Genomic DNA, 20,901 nt, shown 5'->3' on the forward strand with positions numbered 1-20,901 from the left:
CAGGCGGGGGGAGGAACGACCGGGCAGAGCGCCGGGCCCGTGGGGAGGAGGGAGCCGGTCCTAACCCCGCCCGGAACTACAACTCCCAGCAGGCAGCGGGAGGCGGGGCGCATGCGCACCGGTGCCGGGCTCCCCGGGCCAGCCCCCCGCCCCCCGGGGCGCACGGCCCGCAGCGGCGATTGGCTGCGGCGCGGCGCGAGGGCCGGCCTCCGATTGGCCGCGGCCGGCGGCGAGGCGGTTTCCGGCAGGGGGCGGGGGGAGGAGAAGCAAGATGGCGGCGGCGAGCGGAGAGGGGCCGCAGGAGATGATGGAGGGTGAGAGCCCGCGGGGGGGCCGGGCGCGGCTCGGCGCGACATGTCGCGACACGGCGCCAGGGCGCCGCTCCCCGCCGGACAGCCCGCGGCGGGGCTCGGGCAGCCCCCGGGGGTGCAGCCTGGGCGGGGAGAGGTGGCAGGAGGGGGCTGCGGAGGCGGCCGGGGCGTAAAAGAAGAAATAAATAAAGGCGGGGAGGAGAAGCGTGCCCGCCTGCTCGGCCTCGGGCCCCCAGGGCGGGGCGGCTGTGCCGGGGACACGGCTCCAGTAGCGGCAGGGACACTCGTGGGCTCTCCTTTTTTTTCCTTTTGGCAAAGGAAAATTCTCCTTTTTTTCCTTTCGCTTCGTGCCCCTGGCACTGCGGTACACGGCACTGGTTTGTTTATTTTTTTTTCTAAAAGGTCTTTAAATGTAATTATTCTACTTCCATCTCCGTAATCTTTGGAATTGCACTTCATTGATCTAAGAAATTTCCTTTTTCCTCCAGTCTTCTTCCCAGATTGTTGGTTTTAGGAAGATGTGATGGGAGGAAAAAGTGCATCCAAAATCAAAGTAGAAACAAGGGGTAAGAGGCCTTTTATTTAAGACTAAACCTTTCAATTAGTTAATTTAGGATTTCTACTAACTGCCTAGTGGTATATGTGAGTCCTGGTTGTTATATCTGCTTGCTGCTTCTTCCCCCCGCCCCACTGCCAGAAGTAGACTAATTCTGCTGTTGTCTCTCTCGTGCAGTTGATAAGCGGATCGAATCAGAGGAGTCGGGAGACGAAGAAGGGAAGAAGCAAGCAGCGTGCTTAGTAACAGACCTCAGCCAGCAGAGCCTGAGAGACGAGCAGAATGGCGAGAACTCCGCAGGTACGGTGCCGACCTCAGCGATCGCTTTAGGAAGCGTCAATACGGGGCATGCGGTCACACACGTGTGTCAGTCCTCCGTGTTTCTCATAGCTGCACAGGGGTTCTGCCAGTGTTAGCTAATAACGTGCATCTGTGCAAGAGAAGACTTTTAAAAAAGGGTAATCATAGTGTAATCATTGCTAGAGTAAAGCTGCCTTCTCTTATGGATCCACTGATATTAGACCTTCATTTTTTTCTTCTTTGGCTGCGTATGGAACCATGCTTCTCTGTGAAATTCCTACCGTCAACATGCAAAGCAGCTTTTTTCATATTTTTTGTGTGCGTGAAAGTTACTGCTTTCTGTAGAGAGATGCTGAAGCGTTCGTTAGAAACAAGCAAAAACAGCTCTTCGTAATTCTGCTTTAATGCGTGTAGTTTTTAACTTTAAAAATTGCCAGATTCCTTTGGAAGGTAGAGAAGACTATTTCTAGATAGATTGAAGAAAGCTCGTGTTTGTTTTTTTTAAATTAAAAGTGCTAAGGCATCAAAATTGCACCTTTTTGAATTCTCTTGACTTCAAACTTTCACTGCTGTTTTCCTGGTTTGTAACAGCGCATTGGGTAGAAATTTTGACAGGCTTTTCTAAGCCTGCGTGTGTTTGATGGTAATGCTTGTTTTAGAGTAGCTTGCATAGAATTTGTCAGAGCAAATCAATTTCTGAAGACTCCATGTGGCAGTATTTTCTGGCCTTTTAATAATGCTAACTAACAATTTGAGATGTAATAGCTTCCTTTTTGATAGACGTGCTCCTGTAGTTGTTGGTCTAAAAATGGAAGGGAAATAATACAGAAAATTTTTTGCAGCAAATTTTTGACTGTTTATGTACTACAAATCCCTCCTAATTTAACCTCGTTCCTTAGACTTGGTGAGAGCGTCTTCCAAACTTGCAAATTCTTGTGAGAGTTTGAAATCTCACTTCTTAACTAAATGAATTCCCTCTTGGTTGTTAACAATTCAGTGTTAACCATTAAAAAATAAATAAATCGCCCAACAAACTGGAAGTTGAACAATGGTGTGATGATATCTTGAAAAGGACAAGAGCACATCTCAGAAATGGTAAATCCCAAGCACTAGGTGGTCAAAAGAACCACTCAGATCAGCCTGGCGTGGTTTTCCTTTGCACGCACTTCACATTTTGAATATTTATTTAGCTGGGTTAATTTATTTGTGCACGTGAGGTTGTGTTTTCTATGTTGCTCCCTTGGGAATTGTAATATTAGAGAAACGACTTCAAATGACGTACTTTTATCCCAAGTGGAGGCAGGAAGAACAGCTTCAGATTTGTCCGAATTGCATCGGATACTCTTTACCGTAACAACTGGGTCGGCATTCTGTCTCCTTCCAAACTGTTAGGATTCAGAAAACTTCTTTTAGGGCAGAAACCAAGCAGAGGAATAATGTTGGAACGCTCGAGTTAGTTTCTTCAGCCAGCTTTTGAGTTGCTCAGCTGAAAAACAAAACGAACAGTCCTCCACGTTGTTCGCTGAGGATCAAAAAATAGAGCTCAAACAGCTGAAACTTCAATTTCATTGTTTAGCTAATTCTCTGAGGAATAGCGCCTTTGTGAGAAAGCTTCTAACTTAGCTATTTATAATATTTTTCATGCATATGCACTTAAAAAGTGCAGTTAGGCTTTCAGCCGCTTTAAATGGTTGCGATGCTGTGGATTTACGTAACTCAGTAACTGCTGGTGTGTACTGCGGAACTCGGCTTTCCTGAATGTTGTCATCTTCCCTACGTTTGCAGAGCTGTCTAGCTTGCAGGCATGGGTTTCACAAAAACTTGCTTAAGCAGCTTCAGTGCCAGAGCAATTTTTTTCCCCCCCTTGAGAAACCCGCTGCATGAAAAATTGTGGACTGTTTGCATGCTTACTGTGTGCAAGTGCAGTTCGTATTCTCATCACGACACTGATTTGTCCATGTGATCTGCGCACGCATCTTGCTGCTCAGACTGCTATACAGGGAGTATTTATATACAGTACATAAACTTTCTGGGAGCCAACCTTATTACAGAAATGTTTATGCCTATTAGTTTTAAGTCGTTTTTATTGCTGTGAAGTTGTTGCATTTCTCCTGTGTGATTTGGTTTGGCGCCATCAGGCTTGCGCGCTTTTTGCCTGTGCTGGCGCTACCAGGGCTGGTCCCTCAAAGTCATGTGGCAAAAAGTCCCAAAAGAAGTTCCTTCACTGTGACTTACTGCTCGTACAACTCAATACAAGGGGAATTGTTTGCTTTAAAAAAAAAAAAAAAGTGATATCTCAAGTAACTGTTGTTCCAAACTTGGGCTGTGTTCCTGCTGGCTGTGAGTTCAGTTAGGCTGCTCGTTTGCCTCGGAGCACTTTGTACTGGCAGATTTTGCACCCTAGAAATAGGTCAAAGAGCTGCAGCTGGGGAGCGTGTCCCGCTCCTCTGCTGAAGTGCATTGCTCCCGATCTGGAAGAAAAATAAGAAAATGCAGGTGCTGCCCGCTGCCAAAATACTGACAGGCGTATGTATGCGTGTCAGTTTTGGTGGCATTTCTGTACCACCACTCAACGTCACCAAGCCTACCAGCTCATTTCGCATCCCTGAAATAGAGTTCATGCTCCCTGCTAATTTATGCTATATGCAACATTAGAAGAAGAGGGACAGGATTGTTTTTCAGTCTTAATTTCTGTGAGTTCAGTTAGGACTCCTTCCTGTTTGAATGCTCAGGCAAGAGCCACGGCCAAATGCAGGAAGGTAAGGCAGCGCGTGGAGCTATTAAAACCTTGGAGTCTGGCAGTATTAAAATCTGTACTGTTTGTACTGTTAATCCGTACAATATTGCAGATAATTCCAAGCATCTGTAGGAAAAACTCATTAAGTACTGAGGATATTCGGCATTTGCACGGGCATTGTGACCATGCTGGGCTACGAAAGTATTCGTTACTTCTGGGTTATGGAATGAGCTCGCATCCTGTAATGAGGAGTTAATCCAGAGCCTTTGGGATTTGGCTAATTAAGTATCCTTCTAGTTTTTTGGTAGCACAGACAGAAGCTACACACGTGAAATGGAAAGGGGTTGCATGTTGTATGCCTGTTTTGCAAAGTCTAATTAGACTTTCTCTGGAGATTGATGCAACCAGCACACCATCCTCAACAAATGAGAATCGGGCATGAATTATTCATCGTGAATTTATCCAGTAAACTTCGCTCCCTCTTGTGCTGTGATAGAAGCACAGCAAATGTTGGGCTGTCTTCCAGAGCTACAAAAGCATTTCCCAAGAAAATGTATGCAGCGTGATAAACAGTGTTTGCTAGCATATTAGTGAGTTCGTTCAAACAAAAGAAGGGAGATCCATGCAAAAGAGGGCACAACATTGCCATAAACTGGCAGTATTTATGCAAGGAAAGCTGAAGGGTGGGATTGCTGAGATGCTTGGTCATTCTTGGCACTGTCGCTAGATAGTTTAGGTGTGCTTAGATTCCTTCTTGGCACTGATGTGTTAGGATGTCTGAGGAGCACAGACGCTTCAGAGGGTGTATCTTCAGAGAGATGATGGCCCTAACTGTAAAGAAAAAGAATCCTGCCAATATCAGCCTTAAGCCAGCGTTATTCAGCAGCCACGTAAGCAGGCTGGGTAAGGCGCTGTCCTTTCTGTCCTCTGTACTTAGGCCTGAAATTCTATTCAAAAATAAAACTTTGTTTTCGTGACTAGCTGTCATGATGAGAAGCCAGACAGGTGAAACGTATTTTTAATGCAGCAGAGCATCTGAAGTGTGCACGTGTTCCCTCTTCAGAGGGTGTTTGCTCCCTTTGTCTCTCTGGATGTTAGCTGTTGTCATCTTGCCTTTTGCAATCATGTAGCAGAACTTTATAATGTATCTGCTTCTGCTGCAGGAGAAGCAGAGACACCAGTGGACATGGAGACAATTAGCCTGGATCCAGAAGCTGAGGTAAAGGCAGATTTTTGTCCTTATGGGCTTTACACAGAAGGAAGAAAAGCATAGCAAAGGCAAGTATCGACACCTGGTTATGAGATCCGGTTCTTCTGAAGGTGCTGGCTATTCTGTCTTCCCCAGAATTGATTCAGAGCCTTTAGACTAGAAGTAGAGGTGTATTGTTCTTGATCAAAATCCAAAACCTTTTGTGGGTCATTCTGAATTTTGGAATAAGCATGGAGACACTGAAAGTGGGGCTATGCTGCCAGCGTCACCGATGGGGTACGAGCTTTTGTGAGAATCCTTAATGAAGTGGGTGCTGCAGTCAGACCCGTGATTTGTAAGAGACACAGCGACTCAACCGGCCTTGTGCCTGGGCATAGGCAGCCACCTGAGCCTGTGCACTGGAGAATTTCTGAGCTTGGGTGATGAAGGTCTCTTTGTTTGACCTGTAAAACTAGAGCATCTGGGGCTGAGCAGCATAGATGTGAAGTGCTTTAGCTGTTTGCCAGTGCCGAGTTATGTTGGCAGAACCACCAGATTGTTTGAACTACTAGTGGTTCTTACTCACCTGAGGCCTGGAACTGGAAATTGCGAGGTGTGTTCCAGTTACACCCTAGCAAAGTGGGTAGGAGAATTTTGTGCAGTACTTTATTCAAGCCAGACAACAGAATTTGTCTTTCTGAGTAAGTTCCAAATTTACTGGAGGAAAAAAAAAAGTCCCCTATTGGTGAAACAAAGCAGAGACTCAGGAAAGGGCTGTTGCACTTTCACAGATACTGCCTTTGCAGCTGATAAGCTTAGGCCCCATACTTCACCTTTGGTGGAAATATCATCTTCCAAAACAAATTTTCACAAGCTCTTTAAAGGGAAGTTTTTACGAGCTATGAATTTTGTAAGTCAACAATTTTCCTTACAACAAAGTGCCAGGTTAGTCTTGAAGAGTGTTCTGAAACACTTGCTGAATCCCTCTGACCTCCGTTTCTCTTTCAGGATGTGGACCTGAATCATTTCCGAATTGGAAAAATTGAAGGATTTGAGGTGCTCAAGAAAGTGAAGGTAATGGTCCTAAGGAATAGAGAATGTCACTTGGAGCTGGACGTTTTGCGTGTCTGATCTATTAGAGAACAAACATGCGGGTCTCTCTTTGGCTGAGATCCTAACGAGTTCACCTTATGCTTGACCGAAGAAGGTTTACCCATTTGTCAAGTAGTAATAAAAAATGCTGGGGTTTTGCAAGTTGGTTTTGGAAGTGAATGAGAGAGAACAAATCAGGGTTAATTCTAAGAGATGCATTTTGTACTTGCACAGGCTTAATAAAGAATATTCTAGACTGGAAAGGACCTCTGGAAGTCTCTCGTAACTCCCTGCTCAAAGCAGGTCCAGTTAGAGCATGTTGCTCAAGGCCTTGTCCAGTTGAGCTCTTGAATGTTTCCAAGATTACATTACAGTTACACAGTCTCTCTGGGGCCCTGTTCTGGTGTCCGACCACCTTCATGGTAAAAAGCTTTCCTTCCGTAGCGTTGGAAGAAAACGAGGAAAATTCTATTAAAAAACAAAACAGAAACAAATAATCCACAAAACTTTATGGATAACCCAAAAAACTGTCTGTGTGCCAAGAGGCGTTACATACTGTCATTCGTATCTATCTTCCTGATTGTTTTTAAACTTTTCTTCAACTGTTAGACTCTGTGTCTGCGTCAGAACTTGGTTAAGCGCATTGAGAACCTGGAGCAATTGCAGACCTTGCGGGAGCTGGATCTCTACGACAATCAGATTCGGAAGATTGAGAACTTGGAGGCTCTAACGGAACTTGAGTGAGTCACAGGGAATCACCAGGATTAGCCTGAGGGTGTTTTGCCACTCAGTGAGTTACGTGTGCTGTGCTTATTCCAGTCTTTACCACCCAGGCCCTTCTCATGATCCGTTTGGGTGCTCTGTGAAGGACAAGGTCTGGTCTCTCTTGGTATTTAACCTGTGTGGTAAAATAATTTCATTATCCTGGAGCTCAACAGGGACAGTCAGCTGGACATGAATTGTGTGCTCTGTAGGACAGTAAGAATGCTGGGTGGTTGATGCTTCTCTCCGGGTACAGAAGCACTCGGGCATCCCTTGGTATTGACGATGAGAGCTCCGTGTAGCAGGCTGACCTTCCTGCGGAAAATGACAAGAGACTTGACACTTTGCGGGGGACACGAGGAAGGAGTAGTGCTCCTCCTAGCTTCTGCCACTGGTCCTTGATCGCTGTGGAGACAGATCACAAAACTGTTTCCACTGGGGTTGAGGAGGAGTGACCTACTTCCTGCAGTTGCAACTGCTTCGTGCTTAGGGGAGGCCCTGTCCTTGTCCGCAGAGAGGCTGAGCTTTTAGGGACGTGCATTTCCTACAGACTCTGCAGTACTGAAGGTTGGCTGCCTCCCAGAGTGGCAGGTCCACAACTGGGCAAAATAAGGTCAATCCTTTGCGTGTTACATGTCTATTTTTTTTCCCCTGTTACGCTGTGGAAGTATTTTGAAAGTTATATTTATTTCTGATAAAAGAAACGCCGCGTGTGACTCAGGGCCTAGCAAAACGCTTCTGTAGGTAGCGAGGTTCACCACCGATTTACAAATGTCCCTTCTGGAATCGTTCGTGCCTCCTGGACTGAAGAGGCCTTTGTTTTGTTTTACCTCAGGATCCTGGACATCTCGTTTAATGTTCTGCGACACATTGAAGGACTAGATCGGCTTACCCAACTTAAAAAACTCTTCCTTGTCAACAACAAAATCGCCAAAATTGAGAATTTGAGCCACTTGCAGCTGTTACAGATGTTAGAGTTGGGATCCAATCGAATTCGGGTAGGCTTGCTGTACGGGATGTTAGCTGAAGAGTTTTGAGCTCTTTGGCTTGGGATTAGCCCTTTCCAAAAGTGCAGTGCACTGACTTTTACTTGCAATTTTGCTGTTTTTATTGTTCTAGTCATTTAATGTGTAATTGCTTGTTTGCTGCGCCTGCTGAATTCCTTAATTATGTATGCATGTAGTGCCTGGCTACTAAACTACTATTGATGAATCTCTCTTTAATGCATCCCCTGTGTGTGGCCTCTTGCAGATGACAGTTTCCTCTTGATAGAGAGCCAAGCCTATCAAAACTAGCAGTTACTGCTTTCTCTTACCTTCCTAGAGGCTGGCACTACTGAGTTCAGATGTAATTGTAGTTTCAGATTCGTATGTATAATTGATAATTCTGTTAGTCTCCCTCAGGAAAAAGATCTTTCTTGACTTTACTCTGAAGTGCCTCAAAAAACTGATACTCCACTGCTGAGTGCTTTGTCTTACGGTTCAGTTAGTGACCTCTCCAGCTCTGCTGATTTAAAGTCTGTGCCACTTAAAGGGAAGCAGTTCTGAGTAGTCTTTGCTCTCCATAAGGCACGCTTTTCTGCATCTTGCCCAGTTCATAAGAGAATTGGTGAAACAGACAACACAAAAGAGCTGCAATGTGCAAAGTAAACAAATTCTTTAGAAACTTCTTCAATGATGTATGCTTTAGAAAATAATGATTACAAGTGAGCATTTTTCCAATCTGAAAATTATATAAGTTGGCACTCCCCAGTTACAGTCACCAAAAAACTATTTGTTATGCTGAAGGAGCAGATGAAGAAAATACCTGTTTGTCCTCTATATTGCAACCATTGTGGAAGCACGCTTCTCCTTCTAGGAAAGAAGGAAACAAAAGCTATTGTAAACAGCCTTTTAAGGCAGAAATGGTTGCTGCTTTTATGAACTGGAAAATTTTCATTTTTCCCCTAAAGCTAAACTGGACTGACTTTTCTATCTAAGAAGTTATTAGTTTGGAAACTAAATTACTTCTGGGAATAAATCCCAAGTGGGAGAACATCAGCCAAATAAGCAACTAGGAACCTTACAGTTTGCATAGGCTGGGGAATGTGACCTAGAGGGATGCAGTTTCTGTGTTCAGAAATGTAATAGGCTAAGCACACTTACCCAGCTTTTGAAATGAAAGAGTTAAAAATATTACATTACATATCTGAACATCATTATCTTGTGGAAAAAAAATCCAGCTAGATTTCTGTATGGACACTTAGGTGGTATATTGCCACCAGTGTTATCAAGCCTAAAATTATATTTTAAAGAACAAGGTTGCATTTATTTTACATGTATTTTTGCAGCACTGAGACTGTGCATGTTTAAAAAAAAAAAGTTATACTACTGTATGGGTAACACAGCTAAATTATTTTTAGCATTTATCTGTTAATTCTGTTCTGGCTTCTTCACAAACAGCACTGCTCTGTGCTTCTGGGTGCTTTACTGGAGTGAAACCCGGTAATGCCTAGGGTAGGCATGAAAAAAACCATCCTGTTATTTGAGGACGCCTAGAACTCTTTTGATAGTTTTCTGCCAGCAGGATAGCCTGGCTCCATGCTGTATAGGTGGGCATATCCTTAACTCTGTAGGACAAAAGCCTATGGGCTGTCTGTTCAGGCAGCGTTCTTGGTTCTGGGGTGCCTGATAAGTTCATACCCGGCACATGAAAGCTCCTGCAGTAATGCTGTCTTAGTTGTTTTGCTGCAAAACTCTAACCTCTCGGTGCACACTTACCCTGGAGTCTGTCATGACTTATTAAGCACTCATAGCTCTGTCCTTTTTATGTGAATGGTGAGGAAACGTAATTTTATGCCTGAGCTAATGCACTTTCATGCTTTTCTTTCCGAAGTTGGACTGAGGCAACTACGAGGCAAGCACTTTATTTGTTCCTGAGTTTTTTTCCTCATGCCCATCTGTTTCATACTCTCACTTAAGCGTGGCTTTTTTATAGCTTTAAATAGCTTTTTTTTTTTTCTGATTATTTCTTCTCAATACCCTCAGAATCACAAGTATTTCCTCCTCAGGGCTGGGGGAGCTACCAATGAGAAACAAATCTATTATTTTCTTGCAAGGCCAAAGCAGGGGTAAGTCCACAGGCTAGAAGGAGGGTGAGTCCAAATATGAGCTGATAAAACAACTTACATTGAATCTGTTGGCAATTCTGGGATAGAGGTTGAAAAGATTCTTTCCTTTCCAGAGCTTACCTGTAATGCGTTGTGTGCACTTGTCCCTCGTCCTCTGCCTTCCCTTGCCCAGAAGCGTGCGCACGCAGAAAACTACGTGGTGCTAGGACTTGGTGTCCTGACACACCAGCACTGTTAGTCTCTGAAATCGCCAGGCAAGAGGGATGGGGAAAAGCTGAGGTGTCACGAGATATTTAACCACAGATGCACAGCTGTGTGTATATCTATATCCATGTTGCTGCTTTTCTGTGAGCTGAAATCCGTTTTTAAAATTCCCATCTTTTTAACAGCACCTTTTTTCTTTGATTTTTTTTTTTCTGGCTGTCCCCTGGGGGGGAAAAAAAAGCATTTTCTTTCTTTTTACAGGAGCCTTTTCTAAATCCATCCTTCTCCCCTTTTCTTGCCGTGTCTTTTTTTCCTCTTCTCTTCATGCTTTCTGGTGCCCCTTCCTTTGTAAATAAAGAATGGTTCGTTTTGATGCCTCACAGAGGTCTTTTCTCCCACTGACAGCTGAGCTCGGGACTTAAATTTGTGCAGTGTATGCGTTCTGTCAGTAGAGTGTGTATTTAACAGGTATATATCGCTTAAATTGGTACGTGTATGTTCTGCCGGTAGCATGAATATATAGCCTGTAGTTAAATGTATTAACACCTTGTGTCATCCTTACCTAGATACACCCATCAGACAGTTAACCTTGCTTATGACAGAGAAACTGATACGTGGAGCAGCTTGGCTCCGACTGCTCTGATCGTTGATGGTCAGGACTAAATTTGGGAATTACATTTTCCGTTCCCAGAGTCTTTCCATTCACCAGTGACAGCTACTCTTGCTTCACAAATGAGTATCTGTGCCCTGGAAACGCCTCGTGCCCAGGGAATGTCCCCTTCAGTGCTCCTTGTGCCTGTTCGTTCTCTTCCCTGGCCTGGACGGTGGTGGCAACAGAGGACAAAGTGATGTGACAGTGACGTGACCCCTGCTGAAAGTCCGCAAACAGTAATGCTGCGAGCCAGCTGTCACAGGCTGAGGCTCGCTGTCACTGCGCTTGTCCTGCTCTTTGAGGGAGGCCCTACCTTGTGCACAGTTTGTGTTTGGAACTGGCAGGCTTGTCTTGCGGCGGAGTGCAGCTGCACAGGCTGAGGCTAGAAAATGCCAGCCGCATCTACAGGCTGCAGTTTTGCATCCCAGCAACGCTGTCTCCTTTGGTCATTTTGCAGGCAATTGAAAACATTGACGCCTTGACTAACCTCGACAGCCTGTTCCTTGGAAAGAATAAAATCAGCAAGCTCCAGAACTTGGATGCACTGACGAACCTGACTGTGCTCAGTATACAGGTACTGATTCTGCTCCGTACCGTTAGGTGTTGAACACCCTTGTTACGGGAACAACCTTGTAACTTACAGTAAGCTCTGTGGAGTCAGTGGGTCTTTGGTGTCTGGGTCAAACTGCTTTATTGGAATAGTGAGATAGTTTGTGCTGTCTTTTCTTGTCCTTTGGTGCTAAATGAGATTGACACTGCTAAAATGATAAAACAAATGCTTGATTTTTGTGAGAGAGGACAGGAAACAAATGTTATCCCCCCACTCCCTTCCTGAGGTACTGCAGAGTAACATCAAATGAGTTATGCCAGGGAAGTGCACGTAGTGGCAGTGGCTCAGTGTCACTACCTTCTGCCTGAAGAGGGGGGAAATGTGAATAAGCTTGTGATGAATGAAATGTGTCCTTAATGAGCTAGGGGAATGTCCCAGCCTTTTCTAGAGGGTGGAATAAATACGTGACAAAGCAAGTACATTCTGGTATCCCTTACAATTATTTCTAAGTAAGTGTTACTTGCTGTGTGTTGCAGTACCTGTAGGCATCTTATTTTATAGGATTTACAGAGCTATATATAGCAGTGTGTATCGTGACTGAAGTCATGCAACTTCCTTTAGGACCATTCCATTAGAAAGACCTACAAAATGAATGCTATCAGTGCATAGACTTGTTTCTAAATAGACCAAGTAGAAAATTTTCAGGCTACAACGTCTGATGGGAGAGTCAGGATCTGACTCTACTAAGCTTGGAGACTTTGGCTTTTCTGGAACTTCCTTGAGCACAGTGGCAGAGAGATCCAACAAACTGAGCGCACAGGATCAATGGGAAGCCAAGCAGACTATTTTCCCTTCCCATCCATGCTTCAGAGAAATACTCCTCCTCCAATGACTTGCTTATATTTTGTGTTTTTAGAGTGAACTTTAACTGCTGTTACACTTTCAGAGTAACCGTCTGACCAAGATTGAGGGGCTGCAGAGCTTGGTGAATTTGCGTGAGTTGTACCTCAGCAACAATGGCATCGAAGTCATCGAGGGACTGGAGAACAATGTGAGCAGGCCAAAAGCACGTCTGAACTGTTGCCCTTTAGGGAGCTTTTGTTCCTCAGCTTCACCAGTTACAAGTGGGGTCCTCAGTGTCTTGAAAAGACCAGAAAGGTCCAAGTATTAGTTATCTAAAACTATTTTACATTTATGAAGCTCCTCCAGATGTTCTGGAGCAGATTTTTTTTTTGTGACTGGCAGGTGGGTCAGGGCATGTGGTTAATGGAGCACCTGGTGGATTTTGAGCAGTGGAGAGACTTGATAGCCACTGCTGGCTGTCTCTGCAGCCTTTCAAACAGCCGTCTGTAGATAACTGAGTCCTTTTCGATAGGACAAGTGGACCTGGAAGTGAAAGGGGCAAGCCATGGCATGTGGCTTGCCATTGCCCTTATACGTTTCTAGATTTCTGGATAGGACTGATCTCACGGGTGCGTGTAGCATTTTCATTCTCACCCAACAGCAGGTGGCACTGTAGGAGAGATGAGAAACCTGCAACTTGGTTGATTGCGTACAAGGCAGAAAAAAAACTTTCTCTAAAACTATTGAGCTTCCTGCTGCAAAACGTTCATTCAGCTCTACTGCTCAGGACACATCTGATCCAATTTTTAATGGATTTCTCTTAACATGCTATGAGGAAAGCTTACTTTTTAGGTGCCCTTGGCTGGCAATTGTCATTCAGCCAGTAGTTGCTTTCATTTTTGCCTCATGGCTTCTGGAAGGTCAGTAACTCGGCTTAATTAAAAATAGTCTTTCTTGCTATATGTAGACAGTGAGAGTACTTGTCGTGCTGCCTTTAAACAGCTGGCAGTAACGCATCATTGCTTCTAACGATTTTCAACTCTGGCCTGACAAAGTAAGACAGAAAAGATGAAAGGAAATCCAGTGTAATGTCTTTTTTGTTTTGTTTGTCTAGAACAAACTCACAATGCTGGACATTGCATCTAATAGAATCAAGAAGATTGAAAATATCAGTCACCTAACGGAGCTGCAGGAGTTTTGGGTAAGTGCAGGTGGAACTGTTCCCTGAAACATCTGTGCACGGTGAGAGAGACCCCTCTGATGGGGAGCAGCAGGAGGGTGGTGTCTGTCTTGGGCAGCTGCTGTGAACTCTTTCTGGTGACTATCTTTAAGATTTTGACAGTCTGTGCAGATGGAGGATGATAATTCTCTCTGAGGAAAGAGTTAAGCCTAATGTGATTTTTGCAGGGCTCTGATTAGTGGTAGCAAGCCTATCCCTACCTAGGAAATAGGCCCTGCCTTCGTGGTTGTGGTGGTTATGAAACAGCCCTAGTGTGTCCTATTTTTGCAGATCTCATCTTTCTTTAAGTCGGCATGACTGTGTAATGAGAGAAGCTGTTACTGGCTCATGACTGCACTGGAACACAGTATAGGTTTAGAGCAGACTTGATACGTTCATGTTGTTATAAATATGAAGCAAATTAAACGGTCTCTGGTTTACTTCGATTCCTAGGAGGCAGATAATTGTTAGGGTTGCTTTTGTTATCTTCGGTATCCTGAGTAGTGAAGCCCTTTGCCATTCATGAGGCTGGTAAGCATACATTTAGAGACTCCCCACCTAAAATATTGGTACTCTGACATCTTTTGGTAGCTGTGTACAAATCTGCAGAAGGAAGAGCTGCTTTAGTCCAAGGTCTTGACTATAAAACCATCTTTGTCAGGAACACCGGCAGTCCCAATGATGAAGCAGTTTTCTGTCACTGCAAAAAATGGAGAGAGGCAGCTGTAGAAAATAGAGCTGCTTACCACACAGCAAACAGGGAGCACAAAGTTTCCAGTTTACTGTGAATGCCCGATGTGAGGAAGAACAGTTGTTGAGGGAGGACATTGATTTTTTTTTAAAGGTGGTGGTTTTGTAGTAACTGCCGATGTATCCAAAACCAAAGCATGGCTGTAGTCTCTAGGCTGGGCAGCATGTGGCCACCGTGCAGGCTTTGCTTCCTTGCCAGACAGTTGAAGCATTCATCCCCTTGCGTGGGAATTCCTATCCAGTGCAAACAGGGAGGCAGCTCCTGTACTGGCAGGAGGAGAAGCTGAATCAGAGAGCTTGGTGCTTTCTTTGGAGCACAGGAGCAGTTTTTGTAAGAAAACGAGGAGGTAAAGGGAAGAGGAAAATGTCACTGTGCATCAGTTTGGGGCCTTCTCATCCCACCCAAGAAGTCATGGAAGTAAAGATAGATACCACAATCAACGAAAACCTTGATATGAAGGTTTCCAACCCTTAAATGAACGAAGTATGGACTGGAATAATACATAAAGAGTTGGTCCCAGTGTTTTGCTGGGGCTTTCCCATCAAAACCAGTCAGACTAGATGTGTTGTCTGTAGAGTGGAGCAGGTGGCCTGCGACATAAGACTGCGTAAGGAAGTTGGTGCTGGTTAGCAAGGCTTGGAGTGAGAGGGAGAATGCGGAGGGCGCAGGGGGAGAAGGGATGTGTAGACAGGGACTTCTTACCTGTACTTGAAGGTTGTACTGCGACTGGGTGGTACTCCTCTTGAGCAGCCATGGTTTGGCTAGGTTCCTGCTAACCAGGCTTCGATGGAAGTATTTGTTTGTGTGAGTGTGCACTTCTGTGCTCTGCAGATGAATGATAACCTTGTTGAGAGCTGGAGTGACCTGGATGAGCTGAAAGGGGCGAAGAACTTGGAAACTGTTTATTTGGAGCGAAACCCTTTGCAGAAGGATCCCCAGTACCGGCGCAAAATCATGTTGGCCCTCCCGTCTGTCCGGCAGATTGATGCCACGTTTGTTCGATTCTGAACCTCCTGCTGTCCTCTCTCCCCTGCCCTCCTTGGAGAAATGTCCCAATTGGGTTTTTTATCCACTTACCACTCCCCAGGTCTTCAGTACGCTGACACTCGCAGAGCAAATGGTCAATAAAAAACACTGAATACCAATCTTGTGTACAACGCACTCATTGTTTTTGAAATGTTGTTATTATTATTATTAAATCTTAACACAAGAGACTTCCTTGTGCTTGTGTCTGTTATTTATATGGGAGGCTTCGGCAGCGACTGTTTGCCACAGACTGGAGCATTTCTACTTGGAGCCACTTGCTGACTTCTGTTGACTCTGTGACACCTTCAGATTAGTGATGTCCTTGAAAACATCACTGTCCCAGATCCAGACTCAAAGGAGGTTTGTAAAAATGTGGAAAGACAGTGACAGTGTTAACATGGGGAAGAATCTGATAAAAATGCTCATACAGGTCATCAGATCAGAGTGCTAAATATCTGTATGTAAAACTCTGTGGAGTGTGTGTGGGGGGGGACAATTCTATAGCAATTAGTTTTTTGAAGCACAGTTATGACTGAGAGAAGTCTGAGCTATGGAAAGTGTGAGGATGTATGTGGCTGGATGAGCTGCCTTCAGAGAGCCACTAGCAATATAGCATCTGTGTTTAAATGTAGAGCTTTAGACCAAGCTGAGAACTGGAGAAGGAGTTTAAAAGAATAAGGTTACAGGGACTGTGGGCTCCACTTGGGGAGGTGAGGGGATCTAGCTTGTGTTTTCAGATTTTTAATTGGTAGTTATGATTTCATTTGCCTCCTGATTTCCCAGGGTTTGTCAGAGCAAAGTATGGTAGATGGCAAGGCATGTTGCTCCTTCTTGGGCTGAAGTCAAGGCTGCTTTCAGATTTCTTCCAGAATAGGGCAGTGCTGGATGTGGCCTGCAAGCTAGGCTTTCAAACCAGCTCCTCAGTGATAACTCACTTTCTGAAGTGAAGCTGGAAGCTTCCGTGGGCGTTCTGGTTTTTAATGAGAATGAGTGGACCCACTCTAGAGGAAGATGTTGATTTAGTATGTCTTTAAAATGTGTTCTTAATCTTGTAAATGCTCTCAACGTCCCTTGGTAGAAGTTCTCCATAAAGCCCACATGCCTGGACTGCAGTTTTGCCAGCATCAGTCGGGAGAGAAGTAAGACACTGCTCTTTCTTTGTAAGGGCTTGTCGCTGATGCAGAAGGAGAGGGTGAGATTACCAAGGTGTAGTGAAAGCTGTTTCACTGCCATGCAGTCTGTCATGGTTACTTGTTCTCTGCTCAGTGACTGCAGCCATTGTCAAACTGTTCCGGGCCAGCTGCAGCAGGCGTTATTTATGATAGGAGTCCTGAAGTGCTTTTGTAAATACAACCTCTTACAGCGTTCAGGAATTGGCGATTGCAAGACGATTGTTCAGGTTGGACTGTTGTGTGGCCTCTGTATTTGGCGTTGTCTTTTTATTGTCATTTGTTTTTTAGGAGTACTAAATCCTATTATTATTGATGTTAGTATGTTTATTAATGCCACTGGACAGCAAGGTGAGGGTTTGGTGGCACTTCATTCCAGCCAGTATTTGCACTCAAGAAATCTGAACTGTGTCCTGCTTCTGCTGAATGTGGTGATGTGGCAGTCATCCCTCTATACCTGTGTTTGATCTGGGCAACTGAACTTCATTCCTTGAATGTCTGGAGAACCTGCCTGGAGCCTGGAAGTACTTGCCATCTGCCAGTGTGTTTGTCTATCAGCTATGTCATTGCTCCTGGGGTTAAAAGCTGTGGTGTGGATGTTTTAACGTGTCCTGCCTGTGCTGATGCATGGGCTGAGAGAACTGAGAAAGTGGAAGCTACTCGCTCTGCAGCCGACTTGGGAGATTTTGGCACCTGCTCAGTTTTTGCAACTTTTGTCCAGTGAACCTGTGAGGTACCTGAGAAATATTCCATGTGTGGTCTGTAGCGCTTGTAAGGAACATAGCAATGAAATATGAAAGCTGCTCAAGGGATATGTGGCTTTGTTTTGTGCTGTGAGGTTTCCAGCCACAATGCAAAATTCAGTCTGTCATCTAAGATACGTATCCCTTTCCTCCATCAGGGATTGAACAAGAGCCGATAGCGATGGGGTGTTGGTGCTAGCATGAGGTGCGCTGCCTGACAGCCTGAAAGGTTTTGTTGAACCACTGCCCGTCAGAGCTGAAAGTCTCACGGTGTTATTGTCAAACCACAGAAAAATACATGAGGAAAAATGACATGTACTGTTTGAAAACTAGCTCTAGGGTGAGCAAGAATGACTGAACAAATCTAATTTTCAGCTCATTCAAATCTGAAGTAGATTTGAACTTTTGAAAGCTGGGAGTGAATCCTTCCCTCTTCGGCATGAGACCAGTGGCATTAAACAGGGCAGGGTGTTCTCTCCTCAGGGAGGTTGTCTCCATTTGCAGGCCGCTCGTGCTCCGTGCGGATTGTGATGCTGTGGAAGCTTCAGCTGGAGCCGAGGGTTGGCATCTCCCAGCTGTGCCCGTGCTGGGCTTGGGACGGGGTCACCTCACCCACCTGGGTGCCTGCGTTGGAGCTGCTCAGCTCCCCTTGTGCTCGCGGGAAGTTTGGGAGATTCATCTTGTCCTGAGGCAGGTGTGTGGGGTTGGTGGGATGAACTGTCTTCTGCACCCCGCAGTGGCTGTAAAAGCAGACAGAGACAACCAGCTTGCGTGTGGGCACCTCTGTCATTCAGTGCCCCTGGGCTCCCTCACAGCTGCTGCCTCCTCAGCCAGCTCGTGGGGACGTGGCGCTTGTCCCCTGCCTCGCTGGCATGTCCCCAAAGCTCTGCCGCGTCCTGTTTGTTCAGGGCTGTTCAGGTCCCCACCTCCAGCTCAAACAAAGGCAGGGCCTGTGCCAAAGGAAGGTGCTCGCAAGCCTGTGCCCTGGCTGTACCCCTCACACACATGGCCCAGCCTTGCCCATGCTGAGGAGCGGCCGAAAAAATGCTGGGTTGAAGCACCTGGATGGGTGGGTGATGCTTCCCAGGCCCCCGAGGAGAAGCAGGACCCCTCGCTGTGTGACGCCGTGGGAGATAAGGTAGGGAAGCCATGGGTTTTCCAGGCATCTCCCTAAGGTGTGGGGCACCAGCTGGCAGGGCAGGAGACACAGACCCTGCTTCTCGGAGCCTTGTGGTTGCTTCCCCAACGCAAGGGCCCGATCCTGAGTTGCTGTGGCAATCGGCTGGCATTTTTACTGATGCCTGCTGGGAGCGATGAGCAGGTCCTGCACGTGAAGGGGCTCTGCTGCAAGGTGCCCCCGGGAGCTGCTTCTGGAGCAGTTTGCTCAGCACAGATCCGTGCGTGACAAAAGGGCTGCTGGCTGTGATGGGGGCTTCTTAGGGGGTAGACGGGCCCTGAGCTTTTCAGGATGTTAGGTAGGGCATAATGGGGGTGCTTCCTTGGGGAGGTTTCATGCTTGGCCCTTGTCTCCCCACCTTGCTTTTGGCCATGGCAGTGAGGTGCATTTGGATACCGAGAGCTTGCCCCACCGTGCTGCTTGCTGGGGTGCTTCTGGTGACAACTGTGGGCAGCTGCTGGGTGCATGGGCTCTGCTACAGCCTGAGATGAACCAAACCAGTAACCAACTGGCTCTTTAGACCGTGGGACTCTCTTTGGGAAACCTGGTCTACTGGGAGCTGATGGGGTTCATCTGTTGGAGGAGGGGAAGAGCATCTACAGTTACAGGGTGTTGAAGAGAGCTTTAAACTAAAGCTGGCAGGGGAGGGAAACCTCATTGCTAGCTCTTGTTCTCAAGGGGGACTTCAGCTTCCCAGATGTGTGCTGGAAATATGATAAGGCAGAGAGGAGACAGTGTAGGAGGTCCCTGGAGTGTGTGAAGGATAACTTCCTGACACAGGTGGTGAGGGAACCGACTGCAGTCTTGGAGAGAGTGATTGTGAAGAGTTTTTGATCTTTGGTTAAGTAAGGAAGGCAGGTAGTGGAACTGCTACCTTGGATTTCCAGAGGGCAGGCTTTGGCCAGTTCAGAGACCTGGTTGACGGAGTACATTGGGAGGGGGTTCTGAAAGACAAAGGAGTCCAGGAAGTCTGGACTTTCCTCAAGAATGAAACCTTGAAGTCACAGGAGCAGGCCATCTCAATGCCAGGAAAAAGGCTGGCAGGGGAGAAGAGCAGCATGGCTGAACAGAGAGCTTCTTCTGGAACTCAGGGAGAAAAAGAGAGTTTATGACCTCGGGAAGAAGGGGCAGGCAACTCAGTTTTTGTTGAGTTCTCCCTTGAGTTGTGCAGGGAGAAAATTAGAAAGGCCAAAGCCCAGCTGGAACTCAGTTTGGCTAGTGCAGTAAAAGATGATACAAATAAATATTTTATAAATACTATTATAAATACATCAACAGTAAAAGGAGGATTAAGGAGAATCGGCACCCTTTATTGGATGTGAGGGGAAACAGTGACAAAAGGTGAAGATAAGGCTGAAGCACCTACTGCCTTTTTTGCCTCAGTTTTTATTAGGAAGGGCAGTTGTTCTCCAGGTACCCAGCCCCTGAGTTGAAAGACAGTGACAGGGAGCAAAATGAAGCTCCTATAATCCAATGGGAAACTGTAAGTGACCTATTACATCATCTGAATATTCACAAGCTTACGGGGTCAGATGGGATCCACTAAACGCTACTGAAGGAGCTGGTGGAAGTGCTAACCAAGCCACTTTCAGTAATTCACCAGCAGTCTTGACCATCTGGGGAGGTCCCAGTTGGCTGGAGGTCAGTGAGTGTGACGGCCATCTACAAGGAGGGATATAAGGAGGACCTGGGGAACTACTGGCCTGTCAGTCTGACCTCAGTGCTGGGGTTGTTAATGGAGCAGATTACCTTGAGTGCCATCACATGGCACATACAGGATAAACAGGTGATCAGGCCAGTCAACATGGAGTAATGAATGACAGGTCCTGCTTGACTTACCTGGTCTCCTTCTATGACAAGGTGACCCACGGAGTGCATGAGGGAAAGGCTGTGGATGTTGCTTACTTGGATTTTAGTAAAGTGTTTGACAGTTTCCCACAGTGTTTTCCTGGAGAAACTGGGTGCTCATGGCTTGGACGGGCATACAGTTTGCTGGGTGAAGAACTGGCTGACTGGCTGGTCTCCAAGAGTTGTAGCGAGTGGAGTTCAATCCACCTGATGGCTGATCACAAGTAGAGTTGCCCAGGGCTCAGTACCAGGGACAGTTTTGTTTAGCACTTTCACCAGTGACCTGGACAGAGGACAGCTTTGCAGAGGGACCGGGACAGGCTGGCTGGCTGGGCTGCATCCAGCCGCATGACATCCAGCAAGGCCGGGCACCGGGTGCTGCGCCTGGGTCACCGCAACCCTGTGTAGCGACACAGGCTCGGGGAAGAGTGGCTGGAAAGCTGTCCGGTAGAAAAGGACCCGGGGGTGCTGGTCAACAGTCACCCGAGTGTGGGCTAGCAATGTGCCCGGGTGGCCAAGATGGCTGACGGCATCCTGGCCTGCATCAGAAACAGCGTGGCCAGCGGGACCAGGGAGGTGGTTGTCCCCTTGTGGTGAGACTGTGCCTTGAGCGCTGCGTCCAGTTTTGGGGCCTTGCTACGAGGGCTACGAGGACAGCGAGTT

At 46.3% G+C, this 20,901-nt stretch overlaps 1 protein-coding gene across 2 annotated transcripts; it reads left to right on the forward strand.

Moving 5' to 3' along the window:
* Positions 1 to 166: 166 nt before the first annotated feature.
* Positions 167 to 15,489, forward strand: PPP1R7 (protein phosphatase 1 regulatory subunit 7). 2 transcript variants are annotated; one of them, XM_040567069.1, is made up of 11 exons: positions 167 to 314; positions 800 to 877; positions 1,045 to 1,167; positions 5,068 to 5,123; positions 6,102 to 6,167; positions 6,795 to 6,925; positions 7,783 to 7,945; positions 11,370 to 11,486; positions 12,409 to 12,513; positions 13,420 to 13,506; positions 15,107 to 15,489. In XM_040567069.1, exons 2-11 carry the CDS (start codon positions 835 to 837, stop codon positions 15,281 to 15,283), a joined length of 1,068 nt encoding a protein of 355 aa, XP_040423003.1. In that variant the 5' UTR covers positions 167 to 314; positions 800 to 834; the 3' UTR covers positions 15,284 to 15,489. The 2 variants fall into 2 exon arrangements, with proteins under 2 accessions (XP_040423003.1, XP_040423004.1); XM_040567070.1 differs by lacking the exon at positions 800 to 877 and having other exon boundaries at positions 176 to 314.
* Positions 15,490 to 20,901: the final 5,412 nt, after the last annotated feature.

The sequence above is a fragment of the Cygnus olor genome, chromosome 9, assembly GCF_009769625.2.
Source record: "Cygnus olor isolate bCygOlo1 chromosome 9, bCygOlo1.pri.v2, whole genome shotgun sequence".
Taxonomy (NCBI): Eukaryota; Metazoa; Chordata; class Aves; order Anseriformes; family Anatidae; genus Cygnus; species Cygnus olor.